A 27,692-nucleotide genomic window follows, 5' to 3' on the forward strand; every position below is an offset into this window, starting at 1 on the left:
GCTTTAGGATTGGTATCACTGTAGCAGGTTTTCAGATCTACAAGATTTTGTTGTTTAGCCAGGAGTGGTTAAAGATGTATGTAAATGCTTTAATGCAATGAGGCCAGCCTGTTTTATGTTTGGGAGATGTACGTGAGGAAGGTGTAAGGGCTGAATAATAGGGCAAATGAGAGTTGGTGTGAGAGTATTGGTAAACAAAACGTTTTGGAAGGAGGTGAATAGTGTGAGGAGATTGAGAGAGGAAGTGAAAGCATCAGTGAAGGAAGTAGATGGGGAAGTGGTAATAGGCAAAAAGAGAGGCCAAAGGGATGAGTGAGTATATTGAAGGACTTGAATATTTTAGATGATAGGATAGCAGATATGGAGTGTTGGGAATGTGATGTGAGGGTATGTATGTAAAATGAGAGCCATGACAAAATGGTTTGGTAAAAAGAGAAGAGGTGTTGAATGTCTTGTTGAAGATGGAGTGTGGAAAAGAGGCTGTCTTGCCTAAGAGGAAGTGTGGCAAAGCAGCTGGATTGGATGGCCTTATTGTTGACCATCTCAAGAAAAAGGGTGGCACTGTCTTTTTTTGGTTAATTAAGATCTTCAAAGCATAAGTTGCTCAAATTGAAGTGTCTGGGGTTAAGCAGAACGTGTGGATGGCAAGGGGAACTTGAGTTAGTGGTTGAATCATGAGGTATGAATTTGTTTAGTGTACTTCATAACTGATATGGGAGATTGGTGATTCAGAGGGTGTTGACAAGTAAAGAACATCAGGTTGGGGATGAATAGCGTAGCTTCAGGAATGGTAGAGGAGGTGTGGAATTAAGTGTTTGCTTTAAAGAATATATGAGAGAAATACTTCAAGAAACTTCAAGGAACCTGGATGTTTTGGCTCTGAGCGAAACGAAGCTCAAGGGTAAAGGGGAAGAGTGGTTTTGGAATGTCTGGGGAGTAAAGTCAGGGGTTAGTGAGAGGACAAGAGCAAGGGAAGGAGTAGCAATACTCCTGAAACAGGAGTTGTGGGAGTATGTGATAGAATGTAAGAAAGTAAATTCTCGATTAATATGGGTAAAACTGAAAGTTGATGGAGAGAGGTGGGTGATTATTGTGCATATGCACCCGGGCATGAGAAGAAAGATCATGAGAGGCAAGTGTTTTGGGAGCAGCTGAATGAGTGTGTTAGTGGTTTTGATGCACGAGACCGGGTTATAGTGATGGGTGATTTGAATGCAAAGGTGAGTAATGTGGCAGTTGAGGGAATAATTGGTATACATGGGGTGTTCAGTGTTGTAAATGGAAATGGTGAAGAGCTTGTAGATTTATGTGCTGAAAAAGGACTGATGATTGGGAATACCTGGTTTAAAAAGCGAGATATACATAAGTATACTTATGTAAGTAGGAGAGATGGCCAGAGAGCGTTATTGGATTACGTGTTAATTGACAGGCGTGCGAAAGAGAGACTTTTGGATGTTAATGTGCTGAGAGGTGCAACTGGAGGGATGTCTGATCATTATCTTGTGGAGGCTAAGGTGAAGATTTGTATGGGTTTTCAGAAAAGAAGAGTGAATGTTGGGGTGAAGAGGGTGGTGAGAGTAAGTGAGCTTGGGAAGGAGACCTGTGTGAGGAAGTACCAGGAGAGACTGAGTACAGAATGGAAAAAGGTGAGAACAATGGAAGTAAGGGGAGTGGGGGAGGAATGGGATGTATTTAGGGAATCAGTGATGGATTGCGCAAAAGATGCTTGTGGCATGAGAAGAGTGGGAGGTGGGTTGATTAGAAAGGGTAGTGAGTGGTGGGATGAAGAAGTAAGAGTATTAGTGAAAGAGAAGAGAGAGGCATTTGGACGATTTTTGCAGGGAAAAAATGCAATTGAGTGGGAGATGTATAAAAGAAAGAGACAGGAGGTCAAGAGAAAGGTGCAAGAGGTGAAAAAAAGGGCAAATGAGAGTTGGGGTGAGAGAGTATCATTAAATTTTAGGGAGAATAAAAAGATGTTCTGGAAGGAGGTAAATAAAGTGCATAAGACAAGGGAGCAAATGGGAACTTCAGTGAAGGGCGCAAATGGGGAGGTGATAACAAGTAGTGGTGATGTGAGAAGATGGAGTGAGTATTTTGAAGGTTTGTTGAATGTGTTTGATGATAGAGTGGCAGATATAGAGTGTTTTGGTTGAGGTGGTGTGCAAAGTGAGAGGGTTAGGGAAAATGATTTGGTAAACAGAGAAGAGGTAGTGAAAGCTTTGCGGAAGATGAAAGCCGGCAAGGCAGCAGGTTTGGATGGTATTGCAGTGGAATTTATTAAAAAAGGGGGTGACTGTATTGTTGACTGGTTGGTAAGGTTATTTAATGTATGTATGACTCATGGTGAGGTGCCTGAGGATTGGCGGAATGCGTGCATAGTGCCATTGTACAAAGGCAAAGGGGATAAGAGTGAGTGCTCAAATTACAGAGGTATAAGTTTGTTGAGTATTCCTGGTAAATTATATGGGAGGGTATTGATTGAGAGGGTGAAGGCATGTACAGAGCATCAGATTGGGGAAGAGCAGTGTGGTTTCAGAAGTGGTAGAGGATGTGTGGATCAGGTGTTTGCTTTGAAGAATGTATGTGAGAAATACTTAGAAAAGCAAATGGATTTGTATGTAGCATTTATGGATCTGGAGAAGGCATATGATAGAGTTGATAGAGATGCTCTGTGGAAGGTATTAAGAATATATGGTGTGGGAGGAAAGTTGTTAATATGATAGAGTTGATAGAGATGCTCTGTGGAAGTATTAAGAATATATGGTGTGGGAGGAAAGTTGTTAGAAGCAGTGAAAAGTTTTTATCGAGGATGTAAGGCATGTGTACGTGTAGGAAGAGAGGAAAGTGATTGGTTCTCAGTGAATGTAGGTTTGTGGCAGGGGTGTGTGATGTCTCCATGGTTGTTTAATTTGTTTATGGATGGGGTTGTTAGGGAGGTAAATGCAAGAGTTTTGGAAAGAGGGGCAAGTATGAAGTCTGTTGGGGATGAGAGAGCTTGGGAAGTGAGTCAGTTGTTGTTCGCTGATGATACAGCGCTGGTGGCTGATTCATGTGAGAAACTGCAGAAGCTGGTGACTGAGTTTGGTAAAGTGTGTGGAAGAAGAAAGTTAAGAGTAAATGTGAATAAGAGCAAGGTTATTAGGTACAGTAGGGTTGAGGGTCAAGTCAATTGGGAGGTGAGTTTAAATGGAGAAAAACTGGAGGAAGTGAAGTGTTTTAGATATCTGGGAGTGGATCTGGCAGCAGATGGAACCATGGAAGTGGAAGTGGATCATAGGGTGGGGGAGGGGGCGAAAATTCTGGGGGCCTTGAAGAATGTGTGGAAGTCGAGAACATTATCTCGGAAAGCAAAAATGGGTATGTTTGAAGGAATAGTGGTTCCAACAATGTTGTATGGTTGCGAGGCGTGGGCTATGGATAGAGTTGTGCGCAGGAGGATGGATGTGCTGGAAATGAGATGTTTGAGGACAATGTGTGGTGTGAGGTGGTTTGATCGAGTGAGTAACGTAAGGGTAAGAGAGATGTGTGGAAATAAAAAGAGTGTGGTTGAGAGAGCAGAAGAGGGTGTTTTGAAGTGGTTTGGGCACATCGAGAGAATGAGTGAGGAAAGATTGACCAAGAGGATATATGTGTCGGAGGTGGAGGGAACGAGGAGAAGAGGGAGACCAAATTGGAGGTGGAAAGATGGAGTGAAAAAGATTTTGTGTGATCGGGGCCTGAACATGCAGGAGGGTGAAAGGAGGGCAAGGAATAGAGTGAATTGGAGAGATGTGGTATACCGGGGTTGACGTGCTGTCAGTGGATTGAACCAAGGCATGTGAAGCGTCTGGGGTAAACCATGGAAAGCTGTGTAGGTATGTATATTTGCGTGTGTGGACGTATGTATATACATGTGTATGGGGGGGGGGGGGTTGGGCCACTTCTTTCGTCTGTTTCCTTGCGCTACCTCGCAAACGCGGGAGACAGCGACAAAGTATAATAAAAAAAAAAATACTTCAAGAAATATATAAATTTATGTGTGGCATTTAAATATCTGGAGTAAGCATATGGTAATATTGATAGAGATTCTTAGTGGAATGCGGTATGAATATGATGCAAGAGGAAAGTGATAAGAAGCAGAATGGAGTTTTTATAAAGAGAGAAAGGTTTGTGTGTGTATAAGAATAGGGGAGTTTTGATAGTTTAGGTGAAGGGGAGTGTTTTATCAATATGGCTGTTAACCTTTTTTGGATAGGTTGTTGAGGGAGGTAATTGTGAGGGTCTTTGATAAAGGGCAGGTCTACAGTCTGTTGGGGTGGGAGGAGCTTGGGAGATGCAACTTTGGTGGTTGCTTCGAGTGAGAATGCAAAAACTTGTTTCTGAGGTTTGGGAAAGAAGAAATCTTAGAGTAATTTTTTATAAAGATAGGGTTATTAAGCATGTCTGTGGATAGAAGTAAGGCTATTAAGCAGTGTAGATGGACAGGTTGGATGCAGTGTGAGTTTGATTTGAAAATACCTTGAGACATTGGAGTCTTTTTGATACCTGGAAGTGGGCATGGTAGCAAATGGAGCTGTGAGTGGTGATGTAAACCATAGGATGAATGAGGGGGTAAAGTGTATGTGAGGAAAGGCCCTTAAAACGTTAAGAAGAGGGCGGGCATGTTGGAAATGAAATGTTGAGCATGATATGGGGTGTAATGGCTGATCAGGTTAAAAGTGCTAGGGTAGATTAGAGGTTTAGTCACAAGAAGAGTATGCATGATAGATATGAAGAGGGTGTACGAAAAGGTTTAGACATAAAGAAGGAATGAGTGAGGAAAGGTTAAGAAGGTATTCATGATGGAATTGGAGGGAATAGGAAGAGGAAAACCTTTGGAGGATATGGAAGGATTGCGTGACATATTTTCTGATGTCAGGGCTTGAGCATGCAGGAGAGAGAGAGAGGCATACATGGGATAGAGCAAATTGGAGCACTTTTATATACAGGGGGTAACATGCTGCTTGTGGGCTGAACAAGGGCATGTGAAGCAGTCATGGGAAACCACAGAAAGGTCTGTGGGGCTTAGTTGTTGATGGGGAAGGGGCTATGGGAAGTGGATATTAGCTAATAGTGTTTTTCTTCATCTGTTCCTGGCTGTACCTTGCTATTATGGAAACAGCAAATGAGTATGAAAAAATGGATTTAGTATATGTATTTTATGTGTATATATTATTTACAACATCTCCATCACTCATGAGTGGAGGATGGAGAACTAGGTTGATTGTGAGTTGATTGCGCCATTCATGATTTGAACCTTGTCAGGTTTGTGCTAGATCCCTTGTCAGCAACAATAACCATTACACCATGGAATCTCAGAGGTACCCTTAGTTAGTCTTACTACATGCATTCTTGTATATTATCTCAACCATTTTAACACATCTTATCCTTAACCTGTGATAAGAGTATGCTCACTATAGCATCTTTCTTTGACCATCATTTCATACATAATCAGTCTTCTTATTCTGTATATCATCCTGAGTTATGTGATTTCCTGCTTATCAACATCATCTTTTGCTTTTGAGTCCCAAGACCCATATCTATACTTGTTTTTCTTTTTATAGGTTTTTTGTGGTAAAATCCCCAAGGAACTCTACGAGGATGAGTTGATACCTCTGTTTGAAAAATGTGGGGAGATTTGGGACTTGCGCCTTATGATGGACCCCATGACTGGTCAAAACCGAGGTTATGCCTTCATTACTTTTACCACTCGCTCGGCTGCAAATGAGGCGGTCAAGCAGGTATGTTTTACTGTTGTATAATTAGAGGTATTGGGAATTGATATAATTTTCCTATCAGATTAATGTTGGATGTGTGAACCTAAGAAAAATTATTCAAAGTGTTGTAAAGTTATAAGGTAGGATTGATGTATGTTCCAGCAGAATAGTATTTAAACTTTTCATTTTAGAAAACTGGGAGAACAACAGAATTGCAAATAGTGCTGAATGATTGATTTTGGGTTGTTTCTTTCTAAGTAGTTTGTGAAAACTCGAGAACCATAGATGTTCTTTAAGCTCCTAATTTTCAGCAAATCTGCGCAGCATTTTTTTTCAGATTTAATTTGACCCATTTTGCTCTAAAATCCTTTATACTTTTCAGTACTGTATATTTCTAGGACTTTTATTACCCTCACTTCACTGTAGTCTTATCCTTTATCCTTAACCCCTAGATGCAACCCTGGAAACTTTATTACAAAGGTCGGGTATAGAGGGCTCTTACCATGGAGAGTGGTTTGGGGAAAAGAGAAGAGGTGCTGAAAATGTTGCATAACATGAAATGCAGCAAGATGGCTGTAGTGGATGGTATTGCAGTTGAATTTATTAAGAAAGGGGTGACTTTGTTGTTGAGGAGTTGTTAAGGATTTTCAGTTTATGTATGGATCATGGTGAGGTGCCTGGGGATTGGTGAAATGCGTGCATAGTGCCACTGTATAAAGGCAAGGGGGATAAAGGTGAGTTTTCAAAATATAGGTATAAGTTTGTTGGGTATACCTGGGAAGTTGTATGAGAGAGTATTGATGGTGATATGGTAAAGGCATGTACAGAGCATCAGATTGAGGTGGAGCATTGTGGTTTTAGAAGTGGTAGAGTATGTGTGGATCAGGTGTTTGCTTTAAAGAATGTGTGAGGAATATCTAGAAAAACATATGAATTTGTACATGGCATTTATGGATCTTGAGAAGGCCTATGCTAGGGTTTATAGAGATGTTTTGTGTCAGGAGTTAAGAATGTAAGGTATTGGAAGAAAGCTGCTGGAAGCAGTGATGAGTTTTTATCAAGGGTGTAAGGCATGTGTATGGATAAGAAGGGAGGAAAGTGAATGGTTCCAGGTGAAGGTTGGTCTGCAGCAGGGATGTGTGATGTCACCATGGTTGTTCAGTTTGTTTATAGACTGGTTGTTGAGGGAGGATAATGCGAGATTCTTGGAGAGAGGAGCGAGTATGCAGTCTGTGGGGATCTCATGAGAGGGCCTGGGAAGTGAGGCATTTGTTGTTTGCTAATGGTACAGCACTGGTGGTGGCAGATTTGAGTGGGAGACTACAGAAGTTGGTGAGTGAGTTTGGAAGAATGTTTGAAAGGAAAACTTTTAGAGTGAATGTGAATGAAAACAAGGGTATTAGTTTCAGTAGGGTTGAGGGATAGGTTAGTTTGGTGTGAGTTTGTTTGGAGGAAATGAAATGTGTTAGATATCTGGGATTGGACATGGCAGCAGACAGAAGGTGGAAGCAGAAGTGATTCATAGGGTGAGGGAGGGGGCAAAGGTTCTTGGAGCAGTGAAGAGTGTGTTGAAAGAGAGAACCTTATCTGGGAGGGTAACAATTTTTATATAGTAGCCCCAACAATATTACGTGGATCCAAGACTTGGCCTCCAAATAATGCTCTGCGGAGGAGGGTGGATGTGTTGGAATTGAAATGTTTGAGGACAATATGTGGTGTGAGTTGGTTTGATAGAGTAAGTAATGAATGGAAAGAGGGGATTCTTGTAATTAAATGAGTGTGCTGAAATGGTTTGGATGTATTGAGAGAATGAGTGAGGAAAGATTGGCAAAGAGGAAGTATGGTTCAAAAATGGAGGAACAAGAAGAATGAGGAGACCACATTGGAGATGGAAGGCTGAAGTGAAAGAGATTTTGAGTAATCGGGCCCTGAACTTGGTGGGGGATGAAAGGCATGCATGGCATAGAGTGAATTGGAACAATTTGGTATGCCTGGGTTGAAATGCTGTCAGTGGACTGAACCTGGGCATGTAAAGCATCCAGGGTAAACCAATGAAAGTTTTGTTGGGCTTGGATGTGGAATGTGAGCTGTGGTTTTGGTGCATTACACATTAAGCTTGAGAATGGATTTGAGCAGATGTGGCCTTTCTTTATTCCTGGCACTATCACACTAATGCAGGGAATGGTGATCAAGTATGAAAAAATTACCTATTAGTGGTGTGAGGTGGTTTGATCATATAAGTAATGAAAGGGTAAGAGAGATGAGGTAAAAAATGAGTATTGAGAGAGCAGAAGTGGCTGTGCTGATATGGTTTGGACATATTGAGAGAATGAGTGAGGAAAGGTTGACAGAGGATATACATGTCAGAAGTAGAGGGAACAGGGAAATCCAGGACACCAAGTCGGAGATTGAAGGATGGTGTGAAAAAAGATTTTAAGCATTCAGGGCATTAACATGCAAGAGGGTGAAAGGTGTACATAGAATAGAGAGAATTGGAATGATGTGGTTTACTGGGGTTGACGTGCCATCAGTGGACTGAATCAGGGCATATGAAAAAAACTTGTTAAACCATGGAAAGGTATGTGGGCTTCATTGTGGATGGGTGGCTGTTGTTTCAATGCATTACACATGACATTGCTTGTATGGATGTGAGCGGATGTAGCTATTCTTTGTGTGTTATTTTTTCTGTTTTCCTGGAGCTACCTTGCTGAAGCAGGGAGTAGCAATGCTATATCCTGTGTGGCAGGATGGTGGCAGGATTGGATGAAGGCAAGCAAGTATGAATGTTTTTTTATAATTATTTTACTTTGTCGCTGTCTCCCGTGTTAGCGAGGTAGCGCAGGAAAACAGACGAAAGAATGGCCCAGCCCACCCATATACACATGTATATACATACACGTCCATATACGCAAATACCTATACATCTCAGCGTATGCATATATATACTCACACAGACATATACATATATATACACATGTACATAATTCATTGTTGGAACCACTATTCCTTGAAACATACCCATTTTTGCTTTCCGAGATAATGTTCTCGACTTCCACACATTCTTCAAGGCTCCCAGGATTTTCGCCCCCTCCCCCACCCTATGATTCACTTCCGCTTCCATGGTTCCATCCGCTGCCAGATCCACTCCCAGATATCTAAAACACTTTACTTCCTCCAGTTTTTCTCCATTCAAACTTACCTCCCAATTGACTTGACCCTCAACCATACTGTACCTAATAACCTTGCTCTTATTCACATTTACTCTTAACTTTCTTCTTTCACACACTTTACCAAACTCAGTCACCAGCTTCTGCAGTTTCTCACATGAATCAGCCACCAGCGCTGTGTCATCAGCGAACAACTGACTCACTTCCCAAGCTCTCTCATCCACAACAGACTTCATACTTGCCCCTCTTTCCAAAACTCTTGCATTCACCTCCCTAACAACCCCATTCATAAACAAATTAAACTACCATGGAGACATCACACACCCCTGCCACAAACCTACATTCACTAAGAACCAATCACTTTCCTCTCTTCCTACACGTACACATGCCTTACATCCTCGATAAAAACTTTTCACTGCTTCTGACAACTTTCCTCCCACATCATATATTCTTAATACATTCCACAGAGCATCTCTATCAACTTTATCATATGCCTTCTCCAGATCCATAAATGCTACATACAAATCCATTTGCTTTTCTAAGTATTTCTCACATACATTCTTCAAAGCAAACACCTGATCCACACATCCTCTACCACTTCTGAAACCACACTGCTCTTCCCCAAATTGATGCTCTGTACATGCCTTCACCCTCTCAATCAATACCCTCCCATATAATTTACCAGGAATACTCAACAAACTTATACCTCTGTAATTTGAGCACTCACTCTTATCCCCTTTGCCTTTGTACAATGGCACTATGCACGCATTCCGCCAATCCTCAGGCACCTCACCATGAATCATACATACATTAAATAACCTTACCAACCAGTCAACAATACAGTCACCCCCTTTTTTTTAATAAATTCCACTGCAGTACCATCCAAACTGTTGCCTTGCTGGCTTTCATCTTCCGCAAAGCTTTTACTACCTCTTCTCTGTTTACCAAATCATTTTCCCTAACCCTCTCACTTTGCACACCACCTCGACCAAAACACCCTATATCTGCCACTCTATCATCAAACACATTCAACAAACCTTCAAAATACTCACTCCATCTCCTTCTCACATCACCACTACTTGTTATCACCTCCCCATTAGCGCCCTTCACTGAAGTTCCCATTTGCTCCCTTGTCTTACGCACTTTATTTACCTCCTTCCAGAACATCTTTTTATTCTCCCTAAAATTTAATGATACTCTCTCACCCCAACTCTCATTTGCCCTCTTTTTCACCTCTTGCACCTTTCTCTTGACCTCCTGTCTCTTTCTTTTATACATCTTCCACTCAATTGCATTTGCATTGCATTTCCAACAATGTTGTATGGTTGCGAGGCGTGGGCTATGGATGGAGTTGTGCGCAGGAGGGTGGATGTGCTGGAAATGAGATGTTTGAGGACAATGTGTGGTGTGAGGTGGTTTGATCGAGTAAGTAATGTAAGGGTAAGAGAGATGTGTTGAAATAAAAAGAGCATGGTTGAGAGAGCAGAAGAGGGTGTTTTGAAATGGTTTGGGCACATCGAGAGAATGAGTGAGGAAAGATTGACCAAGAGGATATATGTGTTGGAGGTGGAGGGAACGAGGAGAAGTGGGAGACCGAATTGGAGGTGGAAAGATGGAGTGAAAAAGATTTTGTGTGATCGGGGCCTGAACATGCAGGAGGGTGAAAGGCGGGCAAGGAATAGAGTGAATTTGATCGATGTGGTATACCGGGGTTGACGTGCTGTCAGTGGATTAAATCAGGTCATGTGAAGCATGTGGGGTAAACCATGGAAAGTTATGTGGGGCCTGGATGTGGAAAGGGAGCTGTGGTTTCGGGCATTATTGCATGACAGCTAGAGACTGAGTGTGAACGAGAGGGGCCTTTGTTGTCTTTTCCTAGTGCTACCTCGCACACATGGGGGGGAGGGGGATGGTATTCCATGTGTGGCGAGGTGGCGATGGGAATGAATAAAGGCAGACAGTGTGAATTGTGTGCATGGGTATATATGTATGTGTCTGTGTGTGTATATATATGTGTACATTGAGATGTATAGGTATGTATATTTGCATGTGTGGACGTGTATGTATATACTTTGTGTATGGGAGTGGGTTGGGCCATTTCTTTCGTCTGTTTCCTTGCGCTACCTCGCAAACGCGGGAGACAGCGCAAAAAAAAAAAAACATAATTCATACTGTCTGGCCTTTATTCATTCACATCGCCACCCCGCCATGAATGTGTACATGTGTATATATGTGTATATGTTTGTGTATTTGTATATATATTTGTATATGTATGCGAGTATCAGTGGATGGGGCATCTTCTTTTGTTTCCTGGCACTACCTTGCTGACACGGAAAATGGTGATCAGGTATAACATTCAGTCTATGTACTGATCATGGTGAAATGGCTGAGGATTGGCAGAATGCATGCTTAGTGCCATTGTACAAAGGCAAAGGGGATAAAGGTGAGTGTTCAAACTATGTAGGCATGAGTCTATTGAGTATTCCTGGGAAATTAAATGGAAGGGTATTGGTTGAGAGGGTGAAGGCATGTACAGAGCATCATATTGGAGAAGAGCAGTGTGGTTGCAGAAGTGGTAGAGGATGTGTGGATTAGGTGTTTGCTTTGAAGGATGTGAGAAATACTTAGAAAAACAGATGGATTTGTTTGTAGCATTTATGGATGTGGAGAAGGCATATGATAGGGTTGATAGAAATGCTTTGTGGAAGGTCTTAAAAGTATATGGTGTGGGAGGTAAGTAGCTAGAAGCAGTGAAAGGATTTACCAAGGATGTAAGACATGTGTATGAGTAGGAAGAGAGGAGAGTGATTGGTTCCCAGAGAATGTCAGTCTGCATCAGGGATGTGTGATATCCTCTTGGTTGTTTAATTTGATTATGGATGGGGTGGTTAGGGAGGTAAATACAAGAGTTTTGGAGAGAGGGGCATTATGCAGTCTGTTGTGGATGAGAGGGCCTGGGAAGTGAGTCAATTGTTGTTCGCTGATGATACAGTGCTGGTGGCTGATTTGGGTGAGAAACTGCAGAAGTTGGTGACTGAGTTTGGCAAAGTGTGTGAAAGAAGAAAGTTTTGAGTAAATGTGAATAAGAGCAAGGTTATTAGGTTCAGTAGGGTTGAGGGACAAGTTAATTGGGAGGTAAGTTTACATGGAGAAAAATTGAAGTGAAGTGTTTTAGATATCTGGGAGTGGACTTAGCAACGGATGGAGGCGGAAGTGAGTCACAGGGTGGGGAAGGGGGCAAAGGTTCTGGGAGCATTGAAGAGTGTGTGGAAGGCAAGAACGTTATATCGGAAAGCAAAAATGGGTATGTTTGAAGGAATAGTGGTTCCAGCAATGTTATATGGTTGTGAGACAAGGGCTATAGATAAGGTTGTGTGGAGGAGGTTGGATATGTTGGAAATTGAGTGTTTGAGGATAATATGTTGTGTGAGGTTGTTTGATAAAGTAATGAAAGGGTAAGAGAGATGTGTGGTAATAGAAAGAGTGTGGTTGAGAGAGCAGGGGTGTTGAATTGGTTTGGTCACATGGAAAGAATGAATGATGAAAGATTAACAAAGGATATATGTGTCAGAAGTGGAGGGAAGGAGAAGCATGGGACCAAATTGGAGATGGAAGGATGGAGAGAAAAAGATTTTGAGCGATCGGAGTCTGAACATACTGGAGGGTGAAAGGCATGCAAGGAATAGAGAGAATTGGAACAGTGTGGTATACCGGGGTTGATGTGCTGTCAGTGGATTGAACTAGGGCATGTGAAGCGTCTGGGGTAAACCATGGAAAGGTGTGTGTGGCCTGGATGTGGAAAGGGAGCTGTGGTTTCAGTGTATTATGCATGACAGCGAGAGACTTGAGTGTGAACGAGTGTGGTGTATTTTGTCTTTTCCTGGCACTGCCACACTGGGGGAAGGAATGCTACTTCACATGTAGCAGGGTGGCGATGGGAATGGATGAAGGCAGCAAGCATGAATATGTACATGTTTATATATGTATGTATATATGTATATGTGTATATTCCTATGAGTCCACGGGGAAAATGAAACACGATAAGTTCCCAAGTGCACTTTCATGTCATAATCACATCATCAGGGGAGATACAAGAGAGAAATATAAGTCAGTTGATATACATCGAAGAGATGAAGCTAGGACGCCATTTAGTAAACATGTGATTGTCCAAAACATACGTATGTTTTGGACATAGTTTGAACACTCACCTTTATCCCCTTTGCCTTTGTACAATGGCATTAAGCATACGTATGTTTTGGACAATCACATGTTTACCAAATGGCATCCTAGCTTTGTCTCTTCGATGTATGTCAACTGACTTATATTTCTCTCTTGTGTCTCCCCTGATGTGATTATGACACGAAAGTGCACTTGAGAACTTATCGTATTTCATTTTCCCCGTGGACTCATAGGAATATCTTGATCATGTGCGAAATTGTGATCCTTTCCAACATATATGTATGTGTATATATGCGTTGAAATGTATATGTATGTATATGTGCGTGTGTGGGCGTTTATGTTTATACATGTTTATGTGGTTGGGTTGGGCCATTCCTTGTCTGTTTCCTTGCACTATCTCACTAATGTGGGAAATGGCGATTAAGTATGATGAATAAGAATGTATAAGTGAATAAATGAATAATATATTTATCTATTTATTATACTTTGTTGATCTCCTGCGTCAGCGAGGTAGCGGATGGAAACAGACGAAAGAATGGCCCAACCCACCCACATACACATGTATATACATACACGTCACACACGCACATTTACATACCTATGCATTTCAACGTATACATATATATACATACACAGACATATACTCATATTCACATGTACATGATTCATACTTACTGCCTTTATTCATTCCCGTTGCCACCCGGCCACACATAAGATGACAACCTATTCCCCCCGCATGCGTGTGAGGTAGCGCTAGGAAAAGACAACAAAGGCCACATTTGTTCACACTCAGTCTCTAGCTGTCATGTATAATACACTGAAACCACAGCTCCCTTTCCACATCCAGGCCCCACAAAACTTTCCATGGTTTATCTCAGATGCTTCACATTCCCTGGTTCAATCCATTGACAGCACATCAATCCCGATATACCACATTGTTCCAATTCACTATTCCTTGCACGCCTTTCACCCTTCTGTATGTTCAGGCCCTGATCGCTCAAAATCTTTTTCACTCCATCTTTTCACCTTCAATTTGGTCTCCCACTTCTCCTCGTTCCCTCCACGTCTCACACGTATATCCCCTTTGTCAATCTTTCCTCACTCACTCTTTCCATGTGACCAAACCATTTCAAAACATCCTCTTCTGCTATCTCAACCACACTATTTATATTTCCACACATTTCTTGTACCCTTTCAATACTTACTTGATCAAACCACCTCACACCACATAATGTCCTCAAACATTTCATTTCCAACACATCCACCCTCCCTCAAACAACCCTATCTATAGGCAGTGCCTCTCCACTAAATAACATTGTTAGGGCTACTATTCCTTCAAACATATCCATTTTTGCTCTCTATGATAAAGTTCTCTACTTCCACACATTCTTCATCACTTTCAGAACCTTTGCCCCTCACTCCCCTTTGACTCACTTCCACATACATTGTTCCATTTGCTCCCAAGTCCACCCTCAGATATCTAAAACACTTTACTTCCACCAATGTTTCTCCATTCAAATTTACATCCCCAATCAACTTGTCCCTCAACCTTACTGAACCTAATAACCTTGCTCTTATTCACAATTACTCTCAACTTTCTCCTTTCACATACTTTTCCAAACTCAGTCACCAACTTCTTCAGTTTCACACCTAAATCAGCCACCAGAACTGTATCATCAGTGAACAACTGACTCACTTCTCGGGCCATCTCATCTCCAGCAGACTGCATACTCGCTCCTCTCTCCAAAACTCTTGCATTTACCTCCCTGACCACTTCATCCACAAACAAATTTAACCACCGTGGGGACATCACACACCCCTGCCGCAAAGCGACATTCACTGGGAACCAGTCACTCTCCTGTCTTCCTACTTGTACACATGCTGTACATCCTTGGTTAAAAACTTTTCACTGCTTCTAGCAATTTACCTTCCACACCATATACTTTTAAGACCTTTCACAGAGCATCTCTATCAACCCTGTCATATGCCTTCTCCAGATCTGTAAGTGCTACAAGCAAATCCATATGTTTTTCTAAGTATTTCTCGCATACATTCTTCAAAGCAAATACCTGATCCACACATCCTCTGACACTTCTGAAACCACACTGCTCTTCCCCAATCTGATGCTCTCTACATGCTCTCACCCTCTCAATCAAAACCCTCCCATATAATTTCCCAAGAATACTCAAGAAACTTATGCCCCTGTAGTTTGAACATTCACCTTTATCCCCTTTGCTTTGTACAATGGCACTATGCATGCATTCTGCCAATCCTCAGGCACTTCGCCATGATTCATAATACATTGAATATCCTTACAAACCAATAAACAACACAGTTACCCCATTTTTAATAAATTTTACTGACCCCATTTTTAATAAATTTTACTGACCCCATTTTTAATAAATTTTACTGCAGTACCATCCAAACCAGCTGCTCTGCCAGATTACATTTTCCACAAAGCTTTCACTATCTCTTCTCTCTTAACTAAACCATTCTCTCTGATCCTCTTGTTTTGCAGACCACCCTGACCAAGACACCCTATATCTGTCACTCCTATCATTAAACACATTCAACAAACCTTGAAAATACTCACCCTATCTCCTACTCACTTCATAACTTCCCGTTATTACTTCCCCCTTGCCCTCTTCACCGATGTTCCCATTTGTTCCCACGTCTTACACATGTTAATTACCTCCTTGCCAAATGTCATTCTTCCTCAAATTTATTGATACGCTGTCACCCTAACTCCCATTTGCCCTTTTTTCTACCCTTGTATCTTTCCCGTGACCTCCTGCCACTTTCTTTTATACATCTCCCAGTCATCTGCACTCCTTCCTTGCAAGTGTCATCCAAAGGCCTCTCTTTTCTATTTCACTAACAACTTTACTTCTTAACCCCACCACTCACTACCCTTTCTGATCTGCTTGCCTCCCAACTTTATCATGCCACATTCATCTTTTGCACATGCCATCACTGCTTCCTTAAATACATCCTGTTCCTCACCCACTCCCCTCTTGTCATTTGCTCTCACCATTTGCCATTTTGCAGTGGAATTTATTAAAAAAGGGGGTGACTGTATTGTTGACTGGCTGGTAAGGTTATTTAATGTATGTATGACTCATGGTGAGGTGCCTGAGGATTGGCGGAATGTGTGCATAGTGCCATTGTACAAAGGCAAAGGGGATAAGAGTGAGTGCTCAAATTACAGAGGTATAAGTTTGTTGAGTATTCCTGGTAAATTATATGGGAGGGTATTGATTGAGAGGGTGAAGGCATGTACAGAGCATCAGATTGGGGAAGAGCAGTGTGGTTTCAGAAGTGGTAGAGGATGCATGGATCAGGTGTTTGCTTTGAAGAATGTATGTGAGAAATACTTAGAAAAGCAAATGGATTTGTATGTAGCATTTATGGATCTGGAGAAGGCATATGATAGAGTTGATAGAGATGCTCTGTGGAAGGTATTAAGAATATATGGTGTGGGAGGAAAGTTGTTAGAAGCAGTGAAAAGTTTTTATCGAGGATGTAAGGCATGTGTACGTGTAGGAAGAGAGGAAAGTGATTGGTTCTCAGTAAATGTAGGTTTGCGGCAGGGGTGTGTGATGTCTCCATGGTTGTTTAATTTGTTTATGGATGGGGTTGTTAGGGAGGTAAATGCAAGAGTTTTGGAAAGAGGGGCAAGTATGAAGTCTGTTGGGGATGAGGGAGCTTGGGAAGTGAGTCAGTTGTTGTTCGCTGATGATACAGCGCTGGTGGCTGATTCATGTGAGAAACTGCAGAAGCTGGTGACTGAGTTTGGTAAAGTGTGTGGAAGAAGAAAGTTAAGAGTAAATGTGAATAAGAGCAAGGTTATTAGGTACAGTAGGGTTGAGGGTCAAGTCAATTGGGAGGTGAGTTTGAATGGAGAAAAAGTGGAGGAAGTGAAGTGTTTTAGATATCTGGGAGTGGATCTGGCAGCGGATGGAACCATGGAAGCGGAAGTGGATCATAGGGTGGGGGAGGGGGCGAAAATTCTGGGGGCCTTGAAGAATGTGTGGAAGTCGAGAACATTATCTCGGAAAGCAAAAATGGGTATGTTTGAAGGAATAGTGGTTCCAACAATGTTGTATGGTTGCGAGGCATGGGCTATGGATAGAGTTGTGCGCAGGAGGATGGATGTGCTGGTAATGAGATGTTTGAAGACAATGTGTGGTGTGAGGTGGTTTGATCGAGTGAGTATCGTAAGGGTAAGAGAGATGTGTGGAAATAAAAAGAGCGTGGTTGAGAGAGCAGAAGAGGGTGTTTTGAAGTGGTTTGGGCACATGGAGAGAATGAGTGAGGAAAGATTGACCAAGAGGATATATGTGTTGGAGGTGGAGGGAACGAGGAGAAGAGGGAGACCAAATTGGAGGTGGAAAGATGGAGTGAAAAAGATTTTGTGTGATCGGGGCCTGAACATGCAGGAGGGTGAAAGGAGGGCAAGGAATAGAGTGAATTGGAGCGATGTGGTATACCGGGGTTGACGTGCTGTCAGTGGATTGAATCAAGGCATGTGAAGCGTCTGGGGTAAACCATGGAAAGCTGTGTAGGTATGTATATTTGCGTGTGTGGACGTATGTATATACATGTGTATGGGGGGGGGGTTGGGCCATTTCTTTAGTCCGTTTCCTTGCGCTACCTCGCAAACGCGGGAGACAGCGACAAAGTATAATAAAAAAAAAATAATATATATATATATATTCCCTGGGGATAGGGGAGAAAGAATACTTCCCACGTATTCCCTGCGTGTCGTAGAAGGCGACTAAAAGGGAAGGGAGCGGGGGGCTGGAAATCCTCCCCTCTCGTTTTTTTTTTTTTTTTAATTTTCCATGGAAGCGGAAGTGGATCATAGGGTGGGGGAGGGGGCGAAAATGCTGGGAGCCTTGAAGAATGTGTGGAAGTCGAGAACATTATCTCGGAAAGCAAAAATGGGTATGTTTGAAGGAATAGTGGTTCCAACAATGTTGTATGGTTGTGAGGCGTGGGCTATGGATAGAGTTGTGCGCAGGAGGATGGATGTGCTGGAAATGAGATGTTTGAGGACAATGTGTGGTGTGAGGTGGTTTGGTCAAGTGAGTAACGTAAGGGTAAGAGAGATGTGTGGAAATAAAAAGAGCGTGGTTGAGAGAGCAGAAGAGGGTGTTTTGAAGTGGTTTGGGCACATGGAGAGAATGAGTGAGGAAAGATTGACCAAGAGGATATATGTGTCGGAGGTGGAGGGAACGAGGAGAAGAGGGAGACCAAATTGGAGGTGGAAAGATGGAGTGAAAAAGATTTTGTGTGATCGGGGCCTGAACATGCAGGAGGGTGAAAGGAGGGCAAGGAATAGAGTGAATTGGAGCGATGTGGTATACCGGGGTTGACGTGCTGTCAGTGGATTGAATCAAGGCATGTGAAGCGTCTGGGGTAAACCATGGAAAGCTGTGTAGGTATGTATATTTGCGTGTGTGGACGTATGTATATACATGTGTATGGGGGGGGTTGGGCCATTTCTTTCGTCTGTTTCCTTGCGCTACCTCGCAAACGCGGGAGACAGCGACAAAGTATAATAAATAAATAAATAAATAAATATATATATATATTATCCCTGGGGATAGGGGATTAAAAATACTTCCCACGTATTCCCTGCGCGTCGTAGAAGGCGACTAAAAGGGGAGGGAGCGGGGGGCTGGAAATCCTCCCCTCTCGTTTTTTTTTTTCAAAAGAAGGAACAGAGAATTGGGCCAGGTGAGGGTATTCCCTCAAAGGCCCAGTCCTCTCTTCTTAACGCTACCTCGCTAATGCGGGAAATGGCGAATAGTTTGAAAGAAAAAAGAAAAGATTTTTTTTTTTTTTTTTTTTTTTTTTTTTTTTTTTTTTTTAACTTTCCAAAAGAAGGAACAGAGGGGGCCAGGTGAGGATATTCCAAAAAAGGCCCAGTCCTCTGTTCTTAGCGCTACCTCGCTAATGCGGGAAATGGCGAATAGTTTAAAAGAAAAGAAAAAAGAAAAATATATGAAAATAGTGAAATTGGAAAAAATGTAGCTTAGACATTGAAGCTTATTGATACAGTGGTTAAATTGATGAGAACTACTATTGACGTTTGTGTAAATAAATTATACATTTCCTTTTTACATAGCCAGAGGTTGAACCAGTATGTGACATTCATTTTTCATTTCATTTCAAGCTAGAAGTTTCAGTTTTCTAAATTGTTTCTTACATTTTTCATATGTATATATGAATGAATGAAGGCAGACAGTGTGAATTGTGTACATGGGTATATATGTGTGTGTCTGTGTGTGTGTATGTATGTGTACGTTGAGATGTATAGGTGTGTATATGTGGTGTGTGTGGACGTGTGTGTGTATACATGTGTATGTGGGTGGGTTGGGCCATTCTTTCGTCTGTTTCCTTGCGCTGCCTCGCTGGTGCGGGGGACGGCGACGGGGCAAAGTGAATAAATAGATAAATATATATAGGGGAGAAAGAATACTTCCCACGTATTCCCTGCATGTCGTAGAAGGCGACTAAAAGGGAAGGGAGCGGGGGGCTGGAAATCCTCCCCTCTCATTTTTTTTTTAAATTTTCCAAAAGAAGGAACAGAGAAGGGGGCCATATGAGGATATTCCCTCAAAGGCCCAGTCCTCTGTTCTTAACGCTACCTCGCTAATGCGGGAAATGGCGAATACTATGAAAAAAAAAAAAAAAAAATATATATGTATGTGTTTGCTTTGAAGAATGTATGTGAGAAATACTTAGAAAAGCAAATGGATTTGTATGTACCATTTATGGATCTGGAGAAGGCATATGATAGCGTTGATAGAGATGCTCTGTGGAAGGTATTAAGAATATATGGTGTGGGAGGCAAGTTGTTAGAAGCAGTGAAAAGTTTTTATCGAGGATGTAAGGCATGTGTACATGTAGGAAGAGAGGAAAGTGATTGGTTCTCAGTAAATGTAGGTTTGCGGCAGGGGTGTTTGATGTCTCCATGGTTGTTTAATTTGTTTATGGATGGGGTTGTTAGGGAGGTGAATGCAAGAGTTTTGGAAAGAGGGGCAAGTATGAAGTCTGTTGGGGATGAGAGAGCTTGGGAAGTGAGTCAGTTGTTGTTCGCTGATGATACAGCGCTGGTGGCTGATTCATGTGAGAAACTGCAGAAGCTGGTGACTGAGTTTGGTAAAGTGTGTGAAAGAAGAAAGTTAATAGTAAATGTGAATAAGAGCAAGGGTATTAGGTACAGTAGGGTTGAGGGTCAAGTCAATTGGGAGGTGAGTTTGAATGGAGAAAAACTGGAGGAAGTGAAGTGTTTTAGATATCTGGGAGTGGATCTGGCAGCGGATGGAACGATGGAAGCGGAAGTGGATCATAGGGTGGGGGAGGGGGCGAAAATCCTGGGAGCCTTGAAGAATGTGTGGAAGTCGAGAACATTATCTCGGAAAGCAAAAATGGGTATGTTTGAAGGAATAGTGGTTCCAACAATGTTGTATGGTTGCGAGGCGTGGGCTATGGATAGAGTGGTGCGCAGGAGGATGGATGTGCTGGAAATGAGATGTTTGAGGACAATGTGTGGTGTGAGGTGGTTTGATCGAGTAAGTAACGTAAGGGTAAGAGAGATGTGTGGAAATAAAAAGAGCGTGGTTGAGAGAGCAGAAGAGGGTGTTTTGAAATGGTTTGTTCACATGGAGAGAATGAGTGAGGAAAGATTGACCAAGAGGATATATGTGTCGGAGGTGGAGGGAACGAGGAGAAGAGGGAGACCAAATTGGAGGTGGAAAGATGGAGTGAAGAAGATTTTGTGTGATCGGGGCCTGAACATGCAGGAGGGTGAAAGGAGGGCAAGGAATAGAGTGAATTGGAGCGATGTGGTATACCGGGGTTGACGTGCTGTCGGTGGATTGAATCAGGGCATGTGAAGCGTCTGGGGTAAACCATGGAAAGCTGTGTAGGTATGTATATTTGCGTGTGTGGACGTATGTATATACATGTGTATGGGGGTGGGTTGGACCATTTCTTTCGTCTGTTTCCTTGCGCTACCTCGCAAACATGGGAGACAGCGACAAAGCAAAAAAAATATATATTTATAATTTTTTTTTTTTTTTTTTTTTTTTTTTTTCCCAAAAGAAGGAACAGAGAAGGGGGCCAGGTGAGGATATTCCCTCTAAGGCCCAGCTCTCTGTTCTTAACGCTACCTCGCTAATGCGGGAAATGGCGAATAGTTTGAAAGAAAGAAAAAGATATATATATATATATATATATATATATATATATATATATATATATATATATATTTTTTTTTTTTTTTTTATACTTTGTCGCTGTCTCCCGCGTTTGCGAGGTAGCGCAAGGAAACAGACGAAAGAAATGGCCCAACCCCCCCCCCATACACATGTACATACACACGTCCACACACGCAAATATACATACCTACACAGCTTTCCATGGTTTACCCCAGACGCTTCACATGCCTTGATTCAATCCACTGACAGCACGTCAACCCCTGTATACCACATCGCTCCAATTCACTCTATTCCTTGCCCTCCTTTCACCCTCCTGCATGTTCAGGCCCCGATCACACAAAATCCTTTTCACTCCATCTTTCCACCTCCAATTTGGTCTCCCTCTTCTCCTCGTTCCCTCCACCTCCGACACATATATCCTCTTGGTCAATCTTTCCTCACTCATTCTCTCCATGTGCCCAAACCATTTCAAAACACCCTCTTCTGCTCTCTCAACCACGCTCTTTTTATTTCCACACATCTCTCTTACCCTTACGTTACTTACTCGATCAAACCACCTCACACCACACATTGTCCTCAAACATCTCATTTCCAGCACATCCATCCTCCTGCGCACAACTCTATCCATAGCCCACGCCTCGCAACCATACAACATTGTTGGAACCACTATTCCTTCAAACATACCCATTTTTGCTTTCCGAGATAATGTTCTCGACTTCCACACATTTTTCAAGGCTCCCAAAATTTTCGCCCCCTCCCCCACCCTATGATCCACTTCCGCTTCCATGGTTCCATCCGCTGACAGATCCACTCCCAGATATCTAAAACACTTCACTTCCTCCAGTTTTTCTCCATTCAAACTCACCTCCCAATTGACTTGACCCTCAACCCTACTGTACCTAATAACCTTGCTCTTATTCACATTTACTCTTAACTTTCTTCTTCCACACACTTTACCAAACTCCGTCACCAGCTTCTGCAGTTTCTCACATGAATCAGCCACCAGCGCTGTATCATCAGCGAACAACAACTGACTCACTTCCCAAGCTCTCTCATCCCCAACAGACTTCATACTTGCCCCTCTTTCCAGGACTCTTGCATTTACCTCCCTAACAACCCCATCCATAAACAAATTAAACAACCATGGAGACATCACACACCCCTGCCGCAAACCTACATTCACTGAGAACCAATCACTTTCCTCTCTTCCTACACGCACACATGCCTTACATCCTCGATAAAAACTTTTCACTGCTTCTAACAACTTGCCTCCCACACCATATATTCTTAATACCTTCCACAGAGCATCTCTATCAACTCTATCATATGCCTTCTCCAGATCCATAAATGCTACATACAAATCCATTTGCTTTTCTAAGTATTTCTCACATACATTCTTCAAGGCAAACACCTGATCCACACATCCTCTACCACTTCTGAAACCGCACTGCTCTTCCCCAATCTGATGCTCTGTACATGCCTTCACCCTCTCAATCAATACCCTCCCATATAATTTACCAGGAATACTCAACAAACTTATACCTCTATAATTTGAGCACTCACTCTTATCCCCTTTGCCTTTGTACAATGGCACTATGCACGCATTCCGCCAATCCTCAGGCACCTCACCATGAGTCACACATACATTAAATAACCTTACCAACCATTCAACAATACAGTCACCCCCTTTTTTAATAAATTCCACTGCAATACCATCCAAACCTGCTGCCTTGCCGGCTTTCATCTTCCGCAAAGCTTTTACTACCTCTTCTCTGTTTACCAAATCATTTTCCCTAACCCTCTCACTTTGCACACCACCTCGTCCAAAACACCCTATATCTGCCACTCTGTCATCAGACACATTCAACAAACCTTCAAAATACTCATTCCATCTCCTTCTCACATCACCACTACTTGTTATCACCTCCCCATTTACGCCCCTCACTGAAGTTCCCATTTGCTCCCTTGTCTTACGCACCCTATTTACCTCCTTCCAGAACATCTTCTTATTCTCCCTAAAATTTACTGATAGTCTCTCACCCCAACTCTCATTTGCCCTTTTCTTCACCTCTTGCACCTTTCTCTTGACCTCCTGTCTCTTTCTTTTATACTTCTCCCACTCAATTGCATTTTTTCCCTGCAAAAATCGTCCAAATGCCTCTCTCTTCTCTTTCACTAATACTCTTACTTCTTCATCCCACCACTCACTACCCTTTCTAAACAGCCCACCTCCCACTCTTCTCATGCCACAAGCATCCTTTGCGCAATCCATCACTGATTCCCTAAATACATCCCATTCCTCCCCCACTCCCCTTACTTCCATTGTTCTCACCTTTTTCCATTCTGTACACAGTCTCTCCTGGTACTTCCCCACACAGGTCTCCTTCCCAAGCTCACTTACTCTCACCACCTTCTTCACCCCAACATTCACTCCTCTTTTCTGAAAACCCATACTAATCTTCACCTTAGCCTCCACAAGATAATGATCAGACATCCCTCCAGTTGCACCTCTCAGCACATTAACATCCAAAAGTCTCTCTTTCGCACGCCTGTCAATTAACACGTAATCCAATAACGCTCTCTGGCCATCTCTCCTACTTACATAAGTATACTTATGTATATCTCGCTTTTTAAACCAGGTATTCCCAATCATCAGTCCTTTTTCAGCACATAAATCTACAAGCTCTTCACCATTTCCATTTACAACACTGAACACCCCATGCATACCAATTATTCCCTCAACTGCCACATTACTCACCTTTGCATTCAAATCACCCATCACTATAACCCGGTCTCGTGCATCAAAACCACTAACACACTCATTTAGCTGCTCCCAAAACACTTGCCTCTCATGATCTTTCTTCTCATGCCCAGGTGCATATGCACCAATAATCACCCACCTCTCTCCATCAACTTTCAATTTTACCCATATTAATCGAGAATTTACTTTCTTACATTCTATCACATACTCCCACAACTCCTGTTTCAGGAGTATTGCTACTCCTTCCCTTGCTCTTGTCCTCTCACTAACCCCTGACTTCACTCCCCAGACATTTCCAAACCACTCTTCCCCTTTACCCTTGAGCTTCGTTTCACTCAGAGCCAAAACATCCAGGTTCCTTTCCTCAAACATACTACCTATCTCTCCTTTTTTCACATCTTGGTTACATCCACACACATTTAGGCACCCCACTCTGAGCCTTCGAGGAGGATGATCACTCCCCGCGTGACTCCTTCTTCTGTTTCCCATTTTAGAAAGTTAATATATATATATATATATTTTCTTTTCTTTCAAACTATTCGCCATTTCCCGCATTAGCGAGGTAGCGTTAAGAACAGAGGGCTGGGCCTTTGAGGGAATACCCTCACCTGGCCCAATTCTCTGTTCCTTCTTTTGGAAAATTGAAAGAAAAAAAAAAGAAAAAAAACGAGAGGGGAGGATTTCCAGCCCCCCGCTCCCTCCCCTTTTAGTTGCCTTCTACGACACGCAGGGAATACGTGGGAAGTATTCTTAATCCCGTATCCCCAGGGATATATATATATATATATATATATATATATATATATATATATATATATATATATATATATATATATATATATATATATATATATACCTCGCAAACGCGGGAGACAGCGACAAAGTATAAAAAAAAAAAAAATATATATATATATATATATATATATATATATATATATATATATATATATATATATATATATATATATATATATATTATATATGGGGTGAGAGAGTATCGTTAAATTTTAGGGAGAGTAAAATGTTGTTTTGGAAGGAGGTAAATAAAGTGCGTAAGACAACAAATGGGAACATCGGTGAAAGGGGCTAATGGGAGGTATTGACAAGTAGTGGTTAAGTGAGAAGGAGATGAGTGAGTATTTCGAAGGTTTTTTGAATGTGTTTGATGATAGAGTGGCATATATAGGGTGTTTTAGTCGAGGTGGTGTGCGAAGTGAGAGGGTCAGAGAGAATGGTTTGGTAAACAGAGAAGAGGTAATGAAAGCTTTGCGGAAGATGAAAGCCAGCAAGGTGGCGGGTTTGGATGGTATTGTACAGGAATTCATAAAAAAAGAAAAAGGGAGAGGGGAGACTGTGTTGGTTGGTAGGTAAGGATATTCAGTGTATGTCTGGTTCATGGTGAAGTGCCTGAGGATTGGCAGAATGCATGCATATTGCCATTGCACAAAGGCAAAGGGGATAAAGGTGAATATTCAAATTACAGAGGTATATGTTTGTTGAGTATTCCTGGGAAATTATATGGGAAGGTATTGATTGAGAGAGTTACGGCATGTACGGAGCATCAGATTGGAGAAGAGCAGTGTGGTTTCAGAAGTGGTAGAGGATGTGTGGATCAGGTGTTTGCTTTGAAGAATGTATGTGAGAAATACTTAGAAAAGCAGATGGATTTGTATGTAGCATTTGTGGATGTGGAAAGGCATATAATAGGGTTGATAGAGATGCTTTCTGGAAGGTATTTGGAGAATATGGTCTGGGAGGTAAGTTGCTCAAAGCAGTAAAAAGCTTTTATTGAGGATGTAAGGCATGTGTATGAGTAGGAAGAGAGGAAAGTGATTGGTTCCCAGTGAATGTTGTTTTGTGGCAGGGGTGCATGATGTCTCCATGGTTTTTGATTTGTTAATGGATGGGGTTGTTAGGGAGGTGAATACAAAAGTTTTGGAGAGATTGGCAAGTATGCAGTTTGTTGTGGATGAGAGGGCTTGGGAAGTGAGTCAGTTGTTGTTCACTGATGATACAGTGCTGATGGCTGATTCGGGTGAGAAACTGCAGTTGGTGACTGAGTTTGGTAGTGTGTGAAAGAAGAAAGCTGAGAGTAAATGTGAATAAGAGCAAGGTTATTAGGTTCAGTAGGGTTAAGGGACAGATTAATTGGGATGTAAGTTTGAATGGAGAAAAACTGGAGGAAGTGAAGAGTTTTAGATATCTGGGAGTGGATTTAGAAGCAGATGGAACCATGGAAGCAGAAGTGAATCATAGGGTGTGGGAGGGGGCGAAGGTTCTGAGAGCATTGGAAGAATGTATGGAAGGAGAGAACGTTATTTCGGAGAGCAGAGATGGGTAGGTTTGAAGGAATAGTAGTTCTAACAATGGTAAATGGTTCCAAAACATGGCCTATAGATAGGGTTGTATGGAGGAGGGTAGATGTGTTGGAAATGAAATGTTTGAGGACTGTATGTTGTTTGAGGTGGTTTGATCAAATAAGTAATGAAAGGGTAAGAGAGATATGTGGTAGTAAAAAAGTGTGGTTGAGAGAGCAGAAGAGGATGTGTTGGTATGGTTTGGACATTTGGAGAGAATTGAGTAAGGAAAGATTGATAAAGAGGATATATGTGTCAGAGGTGGAGGGAACATGGAGAAGCAGAAGACCAAATTGGAGATGGAAGGATGGAGTGAAAAAGAATTTGAGCGATCGGGGCCTGAACATACAACAGGGTGAGAGGCATGCAAGGAATAGAGTGAATTTGAACGATGTGGTATACCAGGGTTGATGTGCTGTCAGTGCACTGAACCAAGACATGTGAAGTGTCTGGGGTAAAGCATGGAAAGATGTTTTGGGCCTGAATATGGATAAGGAGCTGTGGTTTCGGTGCATTACACATAACATCTAGAGACTAAGTGTAAAGAAATATGACCTTTTTGTCTATTTCTTAGCGCTACCTTGTTGAAGCGGGGGGCAGCGATGCTGTTTTCTTTGGGGCGGGATAGCGACAGGAATGGATGAAGGCAAGCACTGATATGTACATTTGCATATATGTATGTGTATATATTTGTGTTTATTTTATTATGCTTTGTCGCTGTCTCCCGTGTTAGCGAGGTAGTGCAAGGAAACAGACAAAAGAATGGCCCAACCCACCCACTTATACATGTATATACATACATGTCCACACAGGCACATATACATACCTGGACAATTCAATGTATACATCCATATACATACACGGACATATACATACATACACATGTACATAATTCATACTTGCTGCCTTTATTCATTCCCGTCGCCACCCTGCCACACGTGAAATGATAACCCCCCTCCCCCCGTATGCAAGCAAGGTAGCGCTAGGAAAAGATAACAAATCCACATTTGTTCACACTCAGTCTCTAGCTGTCATGTATAATGCACTGAAACCCCAGCTCCCTTTCCACATCCAGGCCCCACATTCCAGTTCACTCTATTCTTTGCATGCCTTTCACCCTCCTGCATGTTCAGGCCCCAGTCGCTTAAAAATTTTTTCACTCCATCCTTCCACCTTCAATTTGGTCTCCCGCTTCTCCTCGTTCCCTCCACCTCTGACACATATATTCTCTCGGTCAATCTTTCCTCATTCATTCTCTC

The 27,692-nt window shown here is 42.1% G+C and overlaps 1 protein-coding gene across 22 annotated transcripts in view; it reads left to right on the forward strand.

The window, feature by feature from the left end:
• Positions 1 to 27,692, forward strand: part of LOC139746769 (heterogeneous nuclear ribonucleoprotein R-like) — a 559,781-nt gene that overhangs the window by 349,120 nt on the left and 182,969 nt on the right. For all 22 annotated transcript variants that reach the window (XM_071658282.1, XM_071658287.1, XM_071658290.1 and 19 more), the window contains one exon: positions 5,586 to 5,762. In XM_071658282.1, the coding sequence (XP_071514383.1) occupies positions 5,586 to 5,762 (177 nt within the window). The remainder of the gene's footprint in view (positions 1 to 5,585; positions 5,763 to 27,692) is intronic.

This window comes from Panulirus ornatus, chromosome 66, assembly GCF_036320965.1.
Source record: "Panulirus ornatus isolate Po-2019 chromosome 66, ASM3632096v1, whole genome shotgun sequence".
Taxonomy (NCBI): domain Eukaryota; kingdom Metazoa; phylum Arthropoda; class Malacostraca; order Decapoda; family Palinuridae; genus Panulirus; species Panulirus ornatus.